The sequence below is a fragment of the Trichosurus vulpecula genome, chromosome 8 (assembly GCF_011100635.1).
Source record: "Trichosurus vulpecula isolate mTriVul1 chromosome 8, mTriVul1.pri, whole genome shotgun sequence".
Classification (NCBI taxonomy): domain Eukaryota; kingdom Metazoa; phylum Chordata; class Mammalia; order Diprotodontia; family Phalangeridae; genus Trichosurus; species Trichosurus vulpecula.
In genome coordinates, this window is record NC_050580.1 from 47,858,601 (window position 1) to 47,874,949 (window position 16,349).

General features: G+C 42.0%; 1 protein-coding gene across 3 annotated transcripts in view; it reads left to right on the forward strand.

Moving 5' to 3' along the window:
* The first annotated feature begins 10,161 nt into the window (after nt 1-10,161).
* BBS4 (Bardet-Biedl syndrome 4) overlaps nt 10,162-16,349 on the forward strand; it is a 64,878-nt gene continuing 58,690 nt past the window's right edge. Inside the window, exon 1 of one of the 3 annotated variants that reach the window (XM_036736276.1) lies at nt 10,162-10,266. In XM_036736276.1, coding sequence (XP_036592171.1) covers nt 10,243-10,266 — 24 coding nt within the window. In that variant the 5' untranslated portion in view covers nt 10,162-10,242. The remainder of the gene's footprint in view (nt 10,267-16,349) is intronic. The other 2 variants (XM_036736278.1, XM_036736279.1) reach the window with 2 other exon arrangements.

Genomic DNA, 16,349 nt, shown 5'->3' on the forward strand with positions numbered 1-16,349 from the left:
TTGTCTGTAAGGACTGAGGAAGATGTTTTGATGGTGTTCAGGAGCTTGTAGATAAGAGAAATCCTATACCGACATGCCACGTGCTTTAGGAGACTGCCTAACTCTAGAAGATGTTGGTACTAGATTGAAAACTGATTTCCTTCACCATCGGTTCTCCAGGGATGGATTTTTGGAGAGATTTGTATGTGCAAAGGTGGTGGCCCTGGTGATTACCAAAGGAATTGCTTAAAAGTGTGGACATGAATTAGTTTTCTGAATATGCATTAAGGAAATGTTTCATCTTCATCCTATTCCTTTGAGTAACTTTCTCCTGTTGCATTACATTCTCATTTCTTAAGAATTCTACACAATTGAATAAAAAGTGGATTGTAGTCAGGATACTGCTGGATAGTCAGACTTTGCTCAATGAAAAATTTGAAATTTGGTTTCTTAAGAGCTGAGAATCTCAAGATGATACTGAGGCAAACCTGGGTCAGTCAGCAAGTATCCAAAATAGCTCCCATTCCCCCCCTTAGAAGATGAAAAATCATCTAACAACCTCACTAATATCTTTTTATGTTGCTTCACATGTTCGAGCTGTCACTATGTGGCTTTCCATTTGTTATCTGTGATTTTTATTCTAAAGAAGACCTGAGGCACCGTGATTTGCAATTCATTCACAGAATCAGAATTTTTCCATATAACAAGATCGAGCTTTTGCAGTGGTGGGCAACTGAAGACTGCAGTTTCCCAAATGAAATCCAGCCTTCAGCAGCCTTTGCCTGGTCATTTCTAGGCCCAGTTCTGGTCCAAGCACATTGTCCATGTAAAAGATGCACAATAACCTGTCGGTGTCACAACCTGAACTTTACTGAAAGGATCGGCATGACTAGAAAAGGAGATAAGCTAGTCTTGTATTGAAGAGGAGAGATGGACAGCCCAGATGATGATCCGTGAGCCCTGAAAGAGTGAAAGAAGAGAAAGGTCAAAGCATGTGAGCTAGAACATCCATGAAAAAATTGGGAAAACATGGCCAAGAGCTGTATTGGTGAAGGGGGAAACCACCCACGTAAGGAAAGGAATAAGCATTTATTAAGCATCTACTCTGTGCCAGGTACTGTGCTGAGTGCTTTCTGAATATCTCACTTGATCCTCACAACAACCCTGGGGGTAAGTGCTGCTGTTATCCCTATTTTATAGGTTAAGTGGCTCGCCCAGGGCCACACAGCAAGAAAGTGAACTCAAGTCTTCAAGGCCCAGTTTTGTGTGGTATTCCATACCCATAGCCCTCCCATCTATTCAAAGAAGCAAGAGAAGATAATCCCAAGTTTTTTTCTTTGGAGCCAAACTAAGTTGTTTAAAATTGCAGCAGTCTATCATCGTTGTTCTCTATACTGTCTTTGTGTATAGTTTTCTGGTTCTGCTTACTTCACCTTGAATCAATTCATATCTTTCCATATTTGTCTCATTTCATCATGTTCATCATTCTTTATAGCTATGATATCCAATTCAAGCAGAAATGGGGGCCACAGATCCATACTAAGATGCCCCTTCTTACCAAGATGCAATGAAATCAGGGACCATCCAAAGTGAGGTATTAACTGTTCTTTCTCTTTCTCCACAACTTTTGCCCATGGTTTTCTCTAAATCCTTCATAGATCCTTAATCAACATGCTTTGGCCTTCCTCTTTCACAATCTTGGGGTTATTAATGTATCATAACCATTCCTCAACCCCTTTGCCTTAATAAGGTTGCCAGGGCTCTTAGGACTTGAGAGATGCTGCTAATGGGAGCTGAAAGGGTGGGGGAGTATGGGTGTGGTGGGTATGGAAGAGTGCTGAGGCCACGGGGAAATTCCTAGAATCACAAAATCTGGATTGGAGGGGACCTCCATGACCATCTAGTCCAGCCCACCCCTAAAATAATAACCACATACCGCAACTCACCCAACAAGTGGTCATGCAGCTCTGGTATGAAATGAATGGGAGAAAACGTGAGTGTCCAAAGTAAAGAAGCTTGGTGTGGGACACGGAAAATAAACTTGAACTAGGAAAAAATATGAAAACTGCTGAAACACTTTGAACATAGAAAATCCAAAACAGGATAGCCCCAGAATTCTTAACTAATATGCTGAACTGACTCACCTGGGTGGGGAGGTCACAAAGAACTACACTGGCTGGTTATTTTTTTTTACCTAAGTAAATGCAAAATGTAATCTATCCTTTTAGTTAGCACTTTCAAGGATTTCTGAGATTGGAAATTTTTCTGCCAGGTCTCCCAAAATTAGGACTGCGTCAGCTGGAGTCTTATCCCCTTATGGTGATCTCCCTTTTCATCCCAAAACTCCTTGATAGTATCCCTTTATTCTCTCTCTCCCCCTCCATTTCTCCAGTCTCTCATGACCCCCTTCTTACCAAGGTCAACCCTTTTTTCTTATGTTTTCTGACAGTTTGCTTCCTTAAAAGCATTGTTCCCCCTCCCCCACCCTCAGTCTCTCCTATTTACTGATTTCTTCATTACTACCTTCAAACATGCCATGTCTCCCGTATACTAAAAATATTTAAATTTCACTAGATTCTGTCATCACCTCAAGCTACCATTCTATGTCTCTAACAGCCAAACTCCTAGGAAAAAAGTAGGCTATTTTCACTTCTACCGATTTCCCCTTTGCAATCTGGTGCCAACCATACCTTACAACTGAAGATGCCCTCTCCAATAAACAATTTCTAAATAGCCAGATGTGATGGTCTTTTCTCAGTTGTCATCCCTATTGACCTCTGCAGCATTTTAACATTGGTGATCACCTCTTCCTGGGTTTCTCTTTTCTCTAGATTTCCCTACACTCTCCAGGATTTTCTCCTACTTGTTCTGCTCCTGTCTCCTTTGCTTACTCATCACTCATATATTATGTTTCCTAATCTGGGTGTACTCTGAAGTTCTGTGCTGGGCCTTCTCTCTATTTCCCTCCCCTTCCTTTCCTTTTCGCTTCCTCCTCTCATTGATTAATTGATCCTACCCCAGAGCCTCAAGTGAGTTATTGAAAACTCAGGATAACCCGAAAATCTTTCTCGCTTAAACTGCAACATACTAGTACAAGTTGAATGCTGACATCTGGCTGTGTATTAAAGCTAGCGTGGGGATTGATTACAGAAATTTTTCCCCTTGAAGAACTTGCCAAATTTTATTTCCTAAGCCAACATCAACTCATGCCTGTAGGACAGATTTATAAAATATGGCCCATATTCTTAAAAGTCCACTCTTGGAAATATGAAATTGCTCCTATTTATGCCCCCAGGGAGAGAGCTGAGGTCACTTAATGGCTTGGGGTTAGAGTTCCCAACCCTGCTCTTGAAAAGGGTTTTTTCTCCTGCGTGGTTCTCATTGCACCCTCATGCTGCAAAGAGACACCAGGACACATAAGAACAGGATTGACCCTAGACATTTATGAGAAATGATGCTAAATCAACTAATGTACTTTTTAGCATAATTTAATAATATAATTAGGCAAAAGTATGGCAGTGGTAGGGACCACCTTTGCTAGAGAGTACCTACAAGAATCCATGGTCACTCATGCTTCCTAGTCTGCCCAATTAGAAGTTATCTCAGGAGGGAGCTACAGATGTGGCAGGAATGTTGCTGCTAGAGACAGAATGGAGAGACAGGCAGAGAGAGATGGAGAGACAGAATGTGAGGAGAGAAAGAGGTGGGGGTAGGTTCTTGATATTTTCCAGGCTTCTTAAGAAATAATGCATTTATTCTTCAATAGAGAACAAGATCTGCTCCCAATATAAAGCCTTAGGCCTAGAACCAACTCACTTGGGGATGCCAGGGAATATATATGTATATTGGCAATCAGAACATACGCTCTTGGACTTGCCTTTCATGGGCCCAGCAGGGACAAGATGGGGATAAAAGTTGATAATCCAAAGCTTTCCCACCTGAAGCTCCAATGCTTATGGGGTGTGGGCCTGCCATAAAGTTTTCTTTTTGAGATGGTATTGATCTATACCCAAAGGGCTGGTGTTTTTAAGTCACTGAAGTTGTCATTTAAATACCCCTATGCTCAGCTTCTGTCTCCTGCTGCTCCACGTGAGTAGGTTGACATTCCTATGCAAAGGTAATATTTTTCTGGCCCTGAGAGGGGCACCTTCCTTCTCAGCCTTTTCTGTAGCTCCTATGCAAAGAACCTAAGAACTGGCCATTACCCTTCTTCAGAGGATATTCTCTGCTGAAACTCAGCTTCCTTATCTATAAAATAGGGATAATATTGTCCACCTCACAAGATTCTTGTGAGGATCAATGTTTCAACAGTTCGGCTAGCAGCTACTCTGGCTGTGTAAAACCAACAACCACCAGCACACAGAATGCTGCAAGCCCAGGTTCTTTTGATCCGCTTTACTAAGGAAAGCAACGTTAACGGATTAACAGTCTTACTTTAATCCAACATACAAATATCATTCACTTAGTTCAGGGGAAAAAGCCAGCACCCAGAACTTCAGAGCAAATGCAAACAAATTACAAACATACATTTATGAACAGACCAAATACAATTCATAGTTACCAAGGAAGCATCAACATCTGGGTTCAGCCAGGAGCTCAACAAGACTGGCTCAGAGTCACTCGCCATTCCTGCTGTGACTCAGAGCTCCGAAAGAGAAAGCCAACCTCTGTTTATAGATCTTGTTAAGGGTCAAAGGTGAGTCACACATGCGACTCACCCACGTGACCTAAAATCGTCACAAAAATGCGACTTAAACCCACGTGGTCTAAAAGCCTCTGATGTCATAAACATGTCACTCAAACCCATGTAAACTAGGCTTTCCCTTGAGGCAAGGAGGTCATCAGGGACTCCTAATTTAATCAAGGAAACAAAGGCCAAACTCTTCAAGGGCACTTGGTTGAATAAGTGCTGAGAGCCCATCTTGATTCCCAATACAATCAAATATAAAATACTTTGCAGATCTTAAAGCTTGACTTAAATATCACTTGTTATCATGGATATTATAACTATTTAAGAGAGGGAAAAGACATCTGTTTAATCGAAGTTTTAGTCAAGGCAAAGCATAGAATTGGGAGAGTTGGGGAAGACAGTCTGTTAAAAAAAAAAAAAAACTTCCCAAAGCTGGATAGCACAACATATCCTTTGACACAGGCTACGTTGTGCCCCAAACTCTTCAGCCTCAGATGTTACTGAGCTGGTGATGGTAGGCCACAATTTATTTTAAAGTTTGCAGAGCACTGAGCATCATTGGAACCTCACAACAACGCTATAATGTAAAAACCATCATCATCATTATTGTTGTTACAGATGAGGAAACTGAGGCAGAGAGACTTGCCTAAGGTCACATAGATAGTAAGTAACTAAGCTGGTAGGGGATTTGGAGGTGTGAGTGTTTGTGTGTGATAGCAGGTTCAAGTGGGGCTAGCAAATTTAGTACCCGGAGCAGAAATGCAGGTAAGTTAACCTTGAAATCCCTTGACTCTGTTCATTTAAATATCATATTACATGTCAATTTCCAAAGGCCATGAAAGAAGGAGCTACGTTACTAACAAAATTCCCCCCAAATTTAGTTTTAGCACTGACATTTCCAAATAACTTCCTCCCCAGGTCCCAGCCCCCTGCCTTTCTCCTTTCCCCCACCATGCACCACACAATTTAGGATAAGGCCATGAAAAACTGTAGATTATTTTTTTTTTCCCAATCCAACAAAGCCTTAGTTAATGATCACAGTATCCACTGCATTCAGATATAGTCCTAGGCTCTGTGAGGGATACAGCGATGAATAAGAGTTTATAGTTTAGCCAAGATAATAGCTTGAGCAATATTAACAAGTGAAACATAAAGCAAGTGCCATGGAAGACATAAAATATTACAGGAACTCTGAGGGAGTCAGTGAGTGCGTCAATAAACATTTATTAAGCTCTCATACTCAGTCACCGTGTTAAGCTCTGGAGATACAAAGAAAGGCAGAAGATAAGCCCACAGTCTAATGGGGGAGACAACATGTAAACAATTACGTACAGTCTATAGCAAGAGGAAAAGTGAAATAATAGGGTGAGGAGAAATTGCTGCTGACTGAGTAACCAGGGAGACAATGGAATATTGTAGAAAAGGCAAGGCTTGGAAGGATTTGGAGAGCAGTTCAAATCGGATCACTGCCATGCATTACATGACACGGATTCCATTTGTTTAAAATGGAAAACCATCTCTGTCTTGATTATTTCAAAGCTTTGTTGGGAGGCTCAAAGGAGACTGTAAAATACTATATAAATCTAAGCTATTTTCCCCTCTTTCCTTTAGTCCTGGCTGTCACATTGGTGGACAGTAGTCGCGGAGTCAATCTGACTGAAGGACTCCCATGATCAATGTAGAAGGGACAAGAACCAGTTCATGTCTGATCAACCTGGTGGATTAAGAGAAGCTATAGGGACTGTTCCATTCCCTCCCCCACTCTTGCTTGGTGAGGAACATGACAATGTTCCAAGGGTTATGGTCATCTGGGACTAGGAATGGAGTGGCCTTGTGAAGGGGGAATAATTAGGCTACAGTGGAAGGAGAGGCTTGGGAAAGGAAGGTGGCAGGAAGAATTGTAACTATTGCTGAATGATGAAGGGAATGGGGGCTCAAGGAAGCAAGAGTTTATTTAAACAAAAACAAAAGAATAAAATGTATGAGGATGTTGGGGGTAGTGCTCATAGAACTGGGTCTGTAGACCCTGCTGAGCATACGAGGTTCTTTAATGAGAAGTATATCAAACAAAGGTAAAAAATAGTATAAGCTGATTTTCTTAGAAATGCTGGTTTGCAGGGCAGTTCAATCTTAAGGACTTGAAACATGTAAGTATTTGCATTTGCTGCCTAGAAACTTTACTTTTGCAAAGAAATTTGACTCTAAAGTTATTATTAAAAAGAAAAAAGATCTGGCCCCAGATCAGATCAAAAGGGATGGGGTAGATGAAAATTATTTTAAACCTGAGTGTACTTGGTGGTGGTGTTTAATATGTCATTGAGGCCCATACAAGAATCAACAAAGCTGAGTTAATGTGAAGGCACTGAAGAAGCAAATAAAGTAGGATTTGTTGGCTTGTGGGAAGTGAGTAGCAAACAAGAAAGAGGGGTCAACAATGATTCATTCTCTTTGTGCTCTCAGTAAATCATTTCACCTTTTCAACATCTATAAAAAGAGGATTATACTAGATTATCTCTTCAATCTAACATCCCATCATGAAGACTCTGGCTGAAGTTTCAAGCCTGTATGACCAGGACGAGAACAGGAAAGTCAAAGAGGAGGAGATGGTTTGGAGGAAGAGATGATGGATGAGTGTGGCTTGGGACTGGCTGGGGTAATCCGGTGGAGCTGTCCAGCAGAATGTCAGAAATGAGGGAGGAGCGCAGAAGTCAGTTCAGGATTGGGAGGTGGGGACATGTGGTATTGACTTAAGAACATGGGGATCAAAATGAAAGCTACAGGAGTGAATGAGATCACTGTGGGAAGGACTACAGAGAGGGAAGAATGCAGACAACAGAAAATAGGAGAGCTATTGCCAATATTTAGATGGTAGAAGGGAGAAGAAGATCTTTCAAAGTAATCTGAGAAGGAGCACTGAGGAAAGCAGAGGGAACCCAGACAAAAAGTTTTAGTGCAGTTTTAAGTTTGAATAGCTTTGATAACTTCAAAGGGGAAAGGAAGAAAGGCAAAACAACCATTTTTATGGCTCTACCATGTGCCAGACACTTGGCTAAGTACTTTACAATTATTTTATTTGATCCTCACAACAATCCTGTGAAGTAGGTGCTACTATTATCCCCATTTTACAGGTGGAAACTGAGGCAAACAGGTTAAAAGATTTGTCCAGGGTCACAAAGCCAGTAAGTGTCTGAGGCCAGATTTGAACTCAGGTCTTCCTGACTCCAGGCTCAGTGCTCTATCCACTGCATCAGCCTCATTAGGACTTTTGGAATCCCTTGTATATTGTCATGCAAGACGAAAGGGAGAGAGCATTTTAAGAAGGAAGGTGTGGTTAATGATGTCAAATGATATTGAGAGGTCAAGAATGAGTACTGAGAGGGATAGGGGATTTGGTGTTCAGAAGTCAGTGTCCATACAAGGGAGAGTAGGAGGAAGCCAGACTGTAAGGAGATAAGGAGAGGTAAAGGAGGAAATGGAGGCATCTCCGAGAACTTTGTCAGTGAAGAAGAGAGGAGATGGGGCAGACATATATTCATTCATCAGATATTTATTGAATGCCTAAGGCACTATGCTGGGTGTTGGGCATGGTACCAAGATGCAGAAGACTCAGTCCTTGCCCTGAAGGAGATTGCAAGGTAGTGTTGGTGTTGATATGTTCGTAGGCAGGAAGAAGAAAGTTCCTCCAGTTCCTTCCTGAGCTGTTAAGAAGTTAGACCTAGAGTTTGGATGCCTTCTCTGTTTACCTTAATTCCTTCCCAGGGATTTTTAAAAAATAAACTAATAAATAGTGGAAGACAAAGAAAATCCATCTGCATATGGTCCAGCAAAGGGCTTTGGATATAAAAATGTCCATTTTAATGGACTATTGTGACTCATGTCTGACACTAACTTCATGACCTTGGGCAAATGACTCCACTCTCTGGGTCTAAGCTTCCATGTAGGTAAAATCTTGACTCTATGGAACAAGTTTATATAGTCAAGGGGAGGAGATAAGGTCAAGAGAATAAGTGGAGATTGGTCTTAATAGGGACAGTTTGGTGGCAGAGTGGATAGAGAGTGCCAGGTCAGGAATCAGGAATACCTGAGTTCAAATCTGGCCTCAGACACTAGCTGTATGAAACTGAGCAAGTCATTTCACCCTGTTTTCCTCAGTTTTCTCATTTGTAAAATGAGTTGGAGAAGGAAATGGTAAACCACTACAGTGTCTTTGCCAAGAGAATCCCAAAAGAGGTCATAAAGAGTTGGACACTAGTGAACAACAAGAAGTTTTAGCAGGGCAGAGGACCACTTTTTTGAGACAGAAGGGTGAAGTCACAAATTAATTTTGAGACATGAAGGAAGGGATCAAGTCAGCCTCTGAGTTCTTAGTAAAATAGGAAGTGAATTCTTCCAGTTGAGAGGCATGGAAATGAGGTTGAAGAGAGAGGTTCATAAGGAATGAGAAACCAGGATGTAGAGAGATGTGACCTATGACCCGTACAGTCACCCTTCCAGAAAAGGGGTTCTCGCTTCTGGCTTCAGTGGTAAGGATGGGGGGGGGGGTCTCAAGCACATTTTCCTAATGATTCAAATAATACAATCAAGTCAAGCAATTACACCATTCTTTCACCATTACTGAAAGGGGCCTCATTGGACTGAAAGCAAATGTCTGTTTTTGTTTCATGGATGGTCATGGTCCAAGATTTCATCACTAGTCAGCTAATATACTAGTGATGAGTCTCTCCCTGTTTAACAGGGCTGATCCTCAGACAATAGATACAGTCCTCCACCAGGCAGGTTCCTGAAGCCTTTTCGTGGAAAGACTTCGTGCATGATCATGCCAATTTCCTACCTCTAGCATCAAATACAAACCCTTCTCTCTGTCATTAAAGTGCTTCTGAGTCTTGACACCGCGCTCCCTTTTGGGTCTGATTCGACATTATCACCCCTCACTTCCCCTTGCACTCCATCCAAATGGCCCTGCCGGCTGCCCTCTGTTCAGTACATATCCACCTCTCTCCGTGTCTCTTTACAGGTGGATCCCCACATCTGGAATACCTATGTTCCTCTTCTCCCGCCCCTTAGAATCTCCAGCGAAGCACAGCCCAGTGACATCTGTACACAAGAACTTTCCTAATTGCCCCATTTCGTGGTGCTTCTACCTAAGTTACTTTGTATCTATATTGAATTCATATGTATATACACATTTACAACACACACATATCTATACATATCCACCATGTATATTCATAAACACATGTATATACATTTATGTGTGTGGGTGTGTGTCTGTGTTTGCGTGTGCGATCTCTGTCCTACCCAGTTGCTAGCCACCTGGCAACTGCCCATCAGCTGATGATACTTTTTCTCTCCTAGCTCTGCCTGTCGAGCCAGACACTGGGTGGGTCCCCTGAGCCGCTAGACGGCGATAGAGCCTCCACGCTCTAAAGAAAGTCCCTTCTAGCCAAACATCCTCCTTCTCTATGGTCCACTTCCCTCACCCTTTTCCCTTCCAAAGGCCAAGAGAGAGCTTCCGGGTTCACTCGTCGCCTTGGAAACGAGGCTTTTCTGGATGCTCCGGGAGAGGGGCCAAGATGGCAGAGGAGAAGCTGCAGACGGTGAGAGAGAGCTCGGGGTTAGAGGGTCCCGGGACGGACTCCCCATTCCCACAATCCCCAAGTCCCCCCAGTCCCCCAGTCCCAGCCTTGGTGCGGGGAGGGGGGCGGGGGCATGGCGGAATCCGTGTTTACCCCCTCCCCCAGCGGGATGTCAGCGAGATCTCCGAGCTTTTCTCTGCGGGAGGCAAAGGCGGGACAGGTCTGGGGCTGCTACCCTCGGCGGGAAAGGGTGTCCTTTCTCCCCTTCCTCGCGAAAGGAGGCTCTCCGCCCCGTCTGAGGTCCCCCTCCGTCCCCGCCCTGGGCCCGGGAGCGCCCCGCGGGTCCCAGAAAGAGGAGGCGAGGGAGGGGGGTGGAGGTTCCTGAATGTTCTTTATTGATCCTTCGTCCAGCGCTTAGCCCGGGGCCTGCATACAGCAGGGGCTTAATTAATGCTCGCGCCCGCGCAGAGGAGCGGGCTGGGTCCCAGAACGGAGCGAGGGGCTGTGCCCCTGTGGGGGGAGCCAGGAACGGGGCTGGGACCGGGAGAGCTGCCCATGGAGAACTCAGAGACCCTTTGGTGGGCACTGAACCAGCGTGTGCCTCAGTCCCTCCTCTATAACCAACCACAGATGCTATCTCCATTTTTACAGATGAGGAAGTTGAGGCACGTGGCAGTTAAGTCAGTTGCTAATAGTCGCTATAAATGTCAGAGACAGGATTCAAACCCAGGTCTTCTATAAGAATGGCGGCATCCCTGGGATGTTCTCCTTCTTGGGCTTTTGGGGCCGGCAGGATGGAGGCGAGGAGGAACGACCCCTCAAAAGGGTCTCTTTCATTGCTCACTTATATAATATATTTTCCATATCTAGTGTGCCAGAAAATAAATCCCTGAATTCTTTTAGGAAAACCTAGGACCTAGACCACCAAAGGCCGTGTGTGGGGAGCTAGAGTTTCCTTTCTGGCTCTCATTTCCATCCTCAATACCAGGACCAAAGCTTGGGCTGTAAAAGGAATTGGTTGTAACCTGGGTGTCATCAGCCTCAACCTCATCTCCTTTTCCGACTGGGATAAATTTCGAACCATTTTTATGCAGTCCCAAATACATAAGCTTGTTAGCTTCATTAAGTATAGCTTCATTAAGTATAACTTAAATGTTAAACTTAGCAACTTAAATTTTTGATAATGGTGAATACTGTTAGTGTTGTATGTAGAAACATGCCTCAGCTACAGTGTTATATGTGTATTTTGCTTTCATTGAACATAATTCACTTGTCAGTGAGTTGGTTAAGTTCATCATTTTCATCTACTTCAGGTAGCTTTGACGAGTAAAATAGTTCGTTTTCTGGCATAGAAAAATCAATATTAAAATCACTGCCTTAAAATACGGTTTGCATTTTTTTTCAAAGTGAAAACTTTATCAAGCAATCAGTGTACTTATTTTTTTCAAATCATAAGATCATAGGTTTTTGTTTTGTTCTTAGCATATTTATTAAATGTTTGTTCTTACAGAATCTCAGTAGATTTTTTTATATAAAAATATATAAAATAAATTATATATAAATATATTTTTAAAAATGGAATAAATATTACTTGCTAGTGTTTGAATTGAAAGCATCATAATTCAAATCTACTCTTCAGCTATGGAGTAAAGAAGAATTATGCATCAAGTAAACTGTTCTGTATGCAGTGCTTTGAAGACTAGAATGAAGACTTCAGATGTCATTCCCAAGTTTAAATGAGTAACACTGGCCCTTTCACTCAAAAGAGTTTACTCAAGAAAAACATAAGTGGATGAAGATTATTTCTAGACTTCGATATTCAGTTGGTTGAACAACCTATACAGCTTGTCTGTTTTAGGCAGACAGTGCAAAATGATCACTGAGCTGGGCCCAGAATTAAATAGGAAGTGGCAAGCAGGCCGGATTACCTTTGGGAAGGTTATTTTCATGAGCCCAGGCTTCCCCCAAAGCTTTTTTATAGGATGATAGGATCATAGATTTAGGGCTAGAAGGGATTATAGAGGTCAACCTCTTTATTTTACAGATGGGAAAACTGAAGTCCAGATAGGTGGGCTTGTCCAGGGTCACACAGCAAGTAAGTATCTGAGTCAGGATTTGAACCCTTGTCTTCCTTACTATTATGAGTGCTACTGTGACCACGACTACCTTTTCTGTCTATGCATACATTCATTTTCCTTCAGGCATTCATCACTTCTAGCCTCCTGATTGGTCTCCCCACTCTAGTCAATCCTTCATACGGCTGCCAGGGTGATCTTCCTTAAGCACAGATCTGACTGTCACGCCCCTTCTCAATAATTGTCAGAAGCTCCTTCTTGCTTGTAAGATAAAGTAGAGACTCCTCTGTTTAGTTTTTAAACCCCTTTACACCCTGGCCTCATCTGTGTTTCTAGCTTCACTGTATATTATTCCCTCTCTCACATTTTGTGGACCGGCTAAAAAGAGCTATGCCTTACATGGGACATTCTGTCTTCTGTCTTGGCTCCTTGGCATTGGTCGTCCCCTGTACCTGGAATGTCCTCCTTCCTCAGTGATGCCTCGGAGAGTTCCTCTCTTCAAAATTAACTCAAACAGGAAATCTTCCTGACTTCCCCCCAGTTACCAGCTGGAGAACTATGCATATTGACCATATTGTATATATTCTCTTTTTGTTTATTCTGTACATGTTTAGAGATATATTTGTCTTGCCTGTTAGAATATAAGCTCCTTGAGAGTGGGGATTGTTTCCTTCTTTGGATTTGTATCCCCAGCCAAGGACAAACAACAAAAACAACCTAGGACCGGGCCTGGCACAGAATACCAGGCCCTGAATACCTGCTTACTGATTGAGGCAGACCCACCATTATTCCTTTGAGGAATGTGGTATGTTGGTGTGTCATGACTGAAGGCCAGCATCACCCAAAGGACAAAGCAGGTGGCAGGCACAAGTAGATCACAACACTTTGTAAACAAGGAATTAGGCCCAAGTGGCTTAAAGTGGGTCATAAAAGAAAGATGTTCAAGGCAAGAGATGGGCCGGTCATTCACTAAGAACAAGAGGCAACCATGGGCCACTGGTCTTCTCGTGGCCCCTTTGCATGGTGGACTCTCTGTGTGAACCCAAGGGAAGACATGAGTGAGTCTTCTAAGATGGGCGGGCATGGATGGACTAAAATGGGCATCTGTGAAAGCAGCATATGCACTAGGATACTGGAATATTTTTCAAGCCTTTTTTCACTTCCTTAAGGATTAATCAGATATTTTATCTGCTTATCAAAATGCAGTATGTTTAGTGGGTAGATTTAGACAACCAGGTGGCATAATGACCAGCAGTATGACAGTGAGCAGGGCATTTAACCTTTCACAGTCTCTGCCTCCTTATCTGTAAAATGGGATAATAGCACCTATGTGGTAGGGTTATTGTAAAGATCAGAGAAGATAACAATGTAAATGCTAGCCCTTATTTTTATTCCTTAGCATTTGGGGTTTTAAATTGTTAAGAATGAGGTCTTTTACCTGTTTCTACATGTTTCAAATGAGGAGAGATTCCACTGTACTATATACTCACTATAGATTTTTTTTCCACTGAAGGTTGGGGAGGAGGGGGAAGACTGGATTAGGGAAGAGGAAAGGAAGGGAATAAGCATTCTTATAGCACTTACTGTAACCAGGCACTGTGCTAAGCTCTCTATAAATATTAGCTCATTTGATATGATTAATAGTTCAAATTATTGAATCTTAACTGTTAATATCCTTTGATTACTATTAAGGGCAATTAGTATATTTATTACATATTCCTCTAGTTAATATCATTAATTTATCTTTTGGTGGTTAAATTGTCCACTATGAGTTTCTAGGCACAGTAGCAATCTCTTTTTTCACCCAGCCACAGGATGCTCTGCTCTTTATACATGCCGTCTTATTCCATTTGTTTTGCCCTTTGGTAATTTGATCAGGAAACCACATGCTTGATAAGCATCTTTTGAACTGAGAGACAGTTTGGCCAAATGGGTAGAGAGCAAGGTTGAGAGCCAGGCTGAGCCCTCTCTGTGTGTGATCCTGGCCAAGTCATTTTACTTTTCAGTGTTCTAGGCGACTCCATAATACTAAAAACCGCAAAAGCAGTGTTAACCTACTTTGTTGGAGGGTGCATCCTTACCTGGGAGTCCCTTCCACCAAGGAAATCACAGCTGGAGTCCTTATCCCTAACCCTCATCTTCTGTTGCATCCACAGAAGTATAGAAAGGGGGAGATAATAGATCACTCCAAAGCTCTGATGGGTCTAGGATCTCATTGATGTCCATACTCTCACAGTGACACAGAATGCAACTCATCCATGCCTGCCCATCCTCTGTGACTCTTATAGGAGCCTAGATTTAGATGGAGGCCCACTCAGAGGGACTCTAGTCCAGTCCTGTTATTTCACATGAGGGAAAAGTGAGGTTAGAGGCTTTCTTGTGTCTAAGTGTCTTCTCCAAGGTCACAGCACTAATAAATGTCAGAGCCGGGGTTTGAGCCTTTTATTTCAGATCTTGTCCATGTCCGTACATAAATATGCCACTGGGGGTCATCCAGTGTACTGGGTGCTTTTTCTCTTGACATTACAGATACCAATGGAGCTTATGGTCTGTCCATTGTTCTTGCTCTTTTTGGCCCCAGACATCACATTTTAAAATGAGCGTTGGAAAATAGGTGTGTTCAGAGGAGGGTAGCCAGGATGATAACGGATCTGGAAAATATATTGTGAGAGGAACAGTTTAGTCCAAGAATGTGAGCTAATATATGAAGAACTTATGTGAAAGAGATATAGATCCAGTCTGGGTAGCTATAAGGGCCAGAACTTGGACTAGTGGATGGAAGTCAGGGGAAAAAGAACTTCCTAATGGAGTTTTCCAACAGTGGAATTGACGGCCTTGGGGGTGGTGAGTTATGCACAAGAGCAAGTTACATTTATATAGTGATTTAAGGTTTTCAAAGCACTTTCCCCACACCAGCTCTGTGAGGTGGGTACTATAAGTTTTATTATACGCATTTTACAGTGAAGAAATAGGCTTTTAGAGGAGTAATTTCCAACATTTTTTATTCTGCAAACTCCTTTCAACCACAACAAATATGTTGAGGACTCCTAGAGTAATTTTACATACTATTCATAATATTCTGCAATTATTTACTGCATAAGAATTTTTAGTGTGAATCCTAAGGGTCTCAGGAACCATTAAATGGAAGCCGTATTTTTAGAGAATAAGTGATTTGCCCATGATTATACAGTTTGTGTGTCTGAGACAGAATTAGAATCCAAGTCTTGTGATTCCAGATCCAATATTTTTTCTGCTAAATCACATTGCCCATCCCCAACATTAGAAGTTTCAAAGAAGATAGCCATTAGGGGTTGTAGAAAGGGATTCTGGCATGACATAGAAGAGAGCACAAGGTTTAGGATATAGATCACTCCCAACTCTTAAGAGTCTTTTTGTGAATTAGATCACAGGCTGTTTCCAGTGAGGTAGTTTCTTCTTTTTCATTCCGTTTACAGTGTCATGGTTGTAATACAAAACAATGAAACACCAAAGTTCTCTCCAGATTTTAGAAGTCATCATTATGAAGTACAGCAAGAAATTTATAATTTCCAAAAAATTGTATCTCAGAGTTTCCTCTTGCCCCCAACTATGCACAACTATGAGACTTTTAAAGTATCAGAAAGTAATCAAATTGCATGCATAGCCAGCTTTAGAATATAGTCTGCTGCCCTCATTAAGGTGGTTAGGAAATACACTTCTTTTAAATAGCATTGATACCTAGCATGCTACAGTTGAATTTACAGAGCTCACAGGTGGGCATTATCTGCATAAATCTCATTATTGTAAAGGAATTTTCTCTCATCTTTTTGATTTCTTTTAAAAAAAAAGTATTTTGTAGGCCAGTGTTTTTAATATATTCTGTATAATTACTTATGTGAAAAAAATTAATGGACTTCTGAAACTATTATAGAACTGTTCTCCAGTCTACACTGGACTTCAAACTACTGTTTAACATACTGGTTCTTTAATACTCAAAAAGTACACTCAAAAACATTTTTATCTTTAATTAGGGTGGTAAGTAAGCAGTTT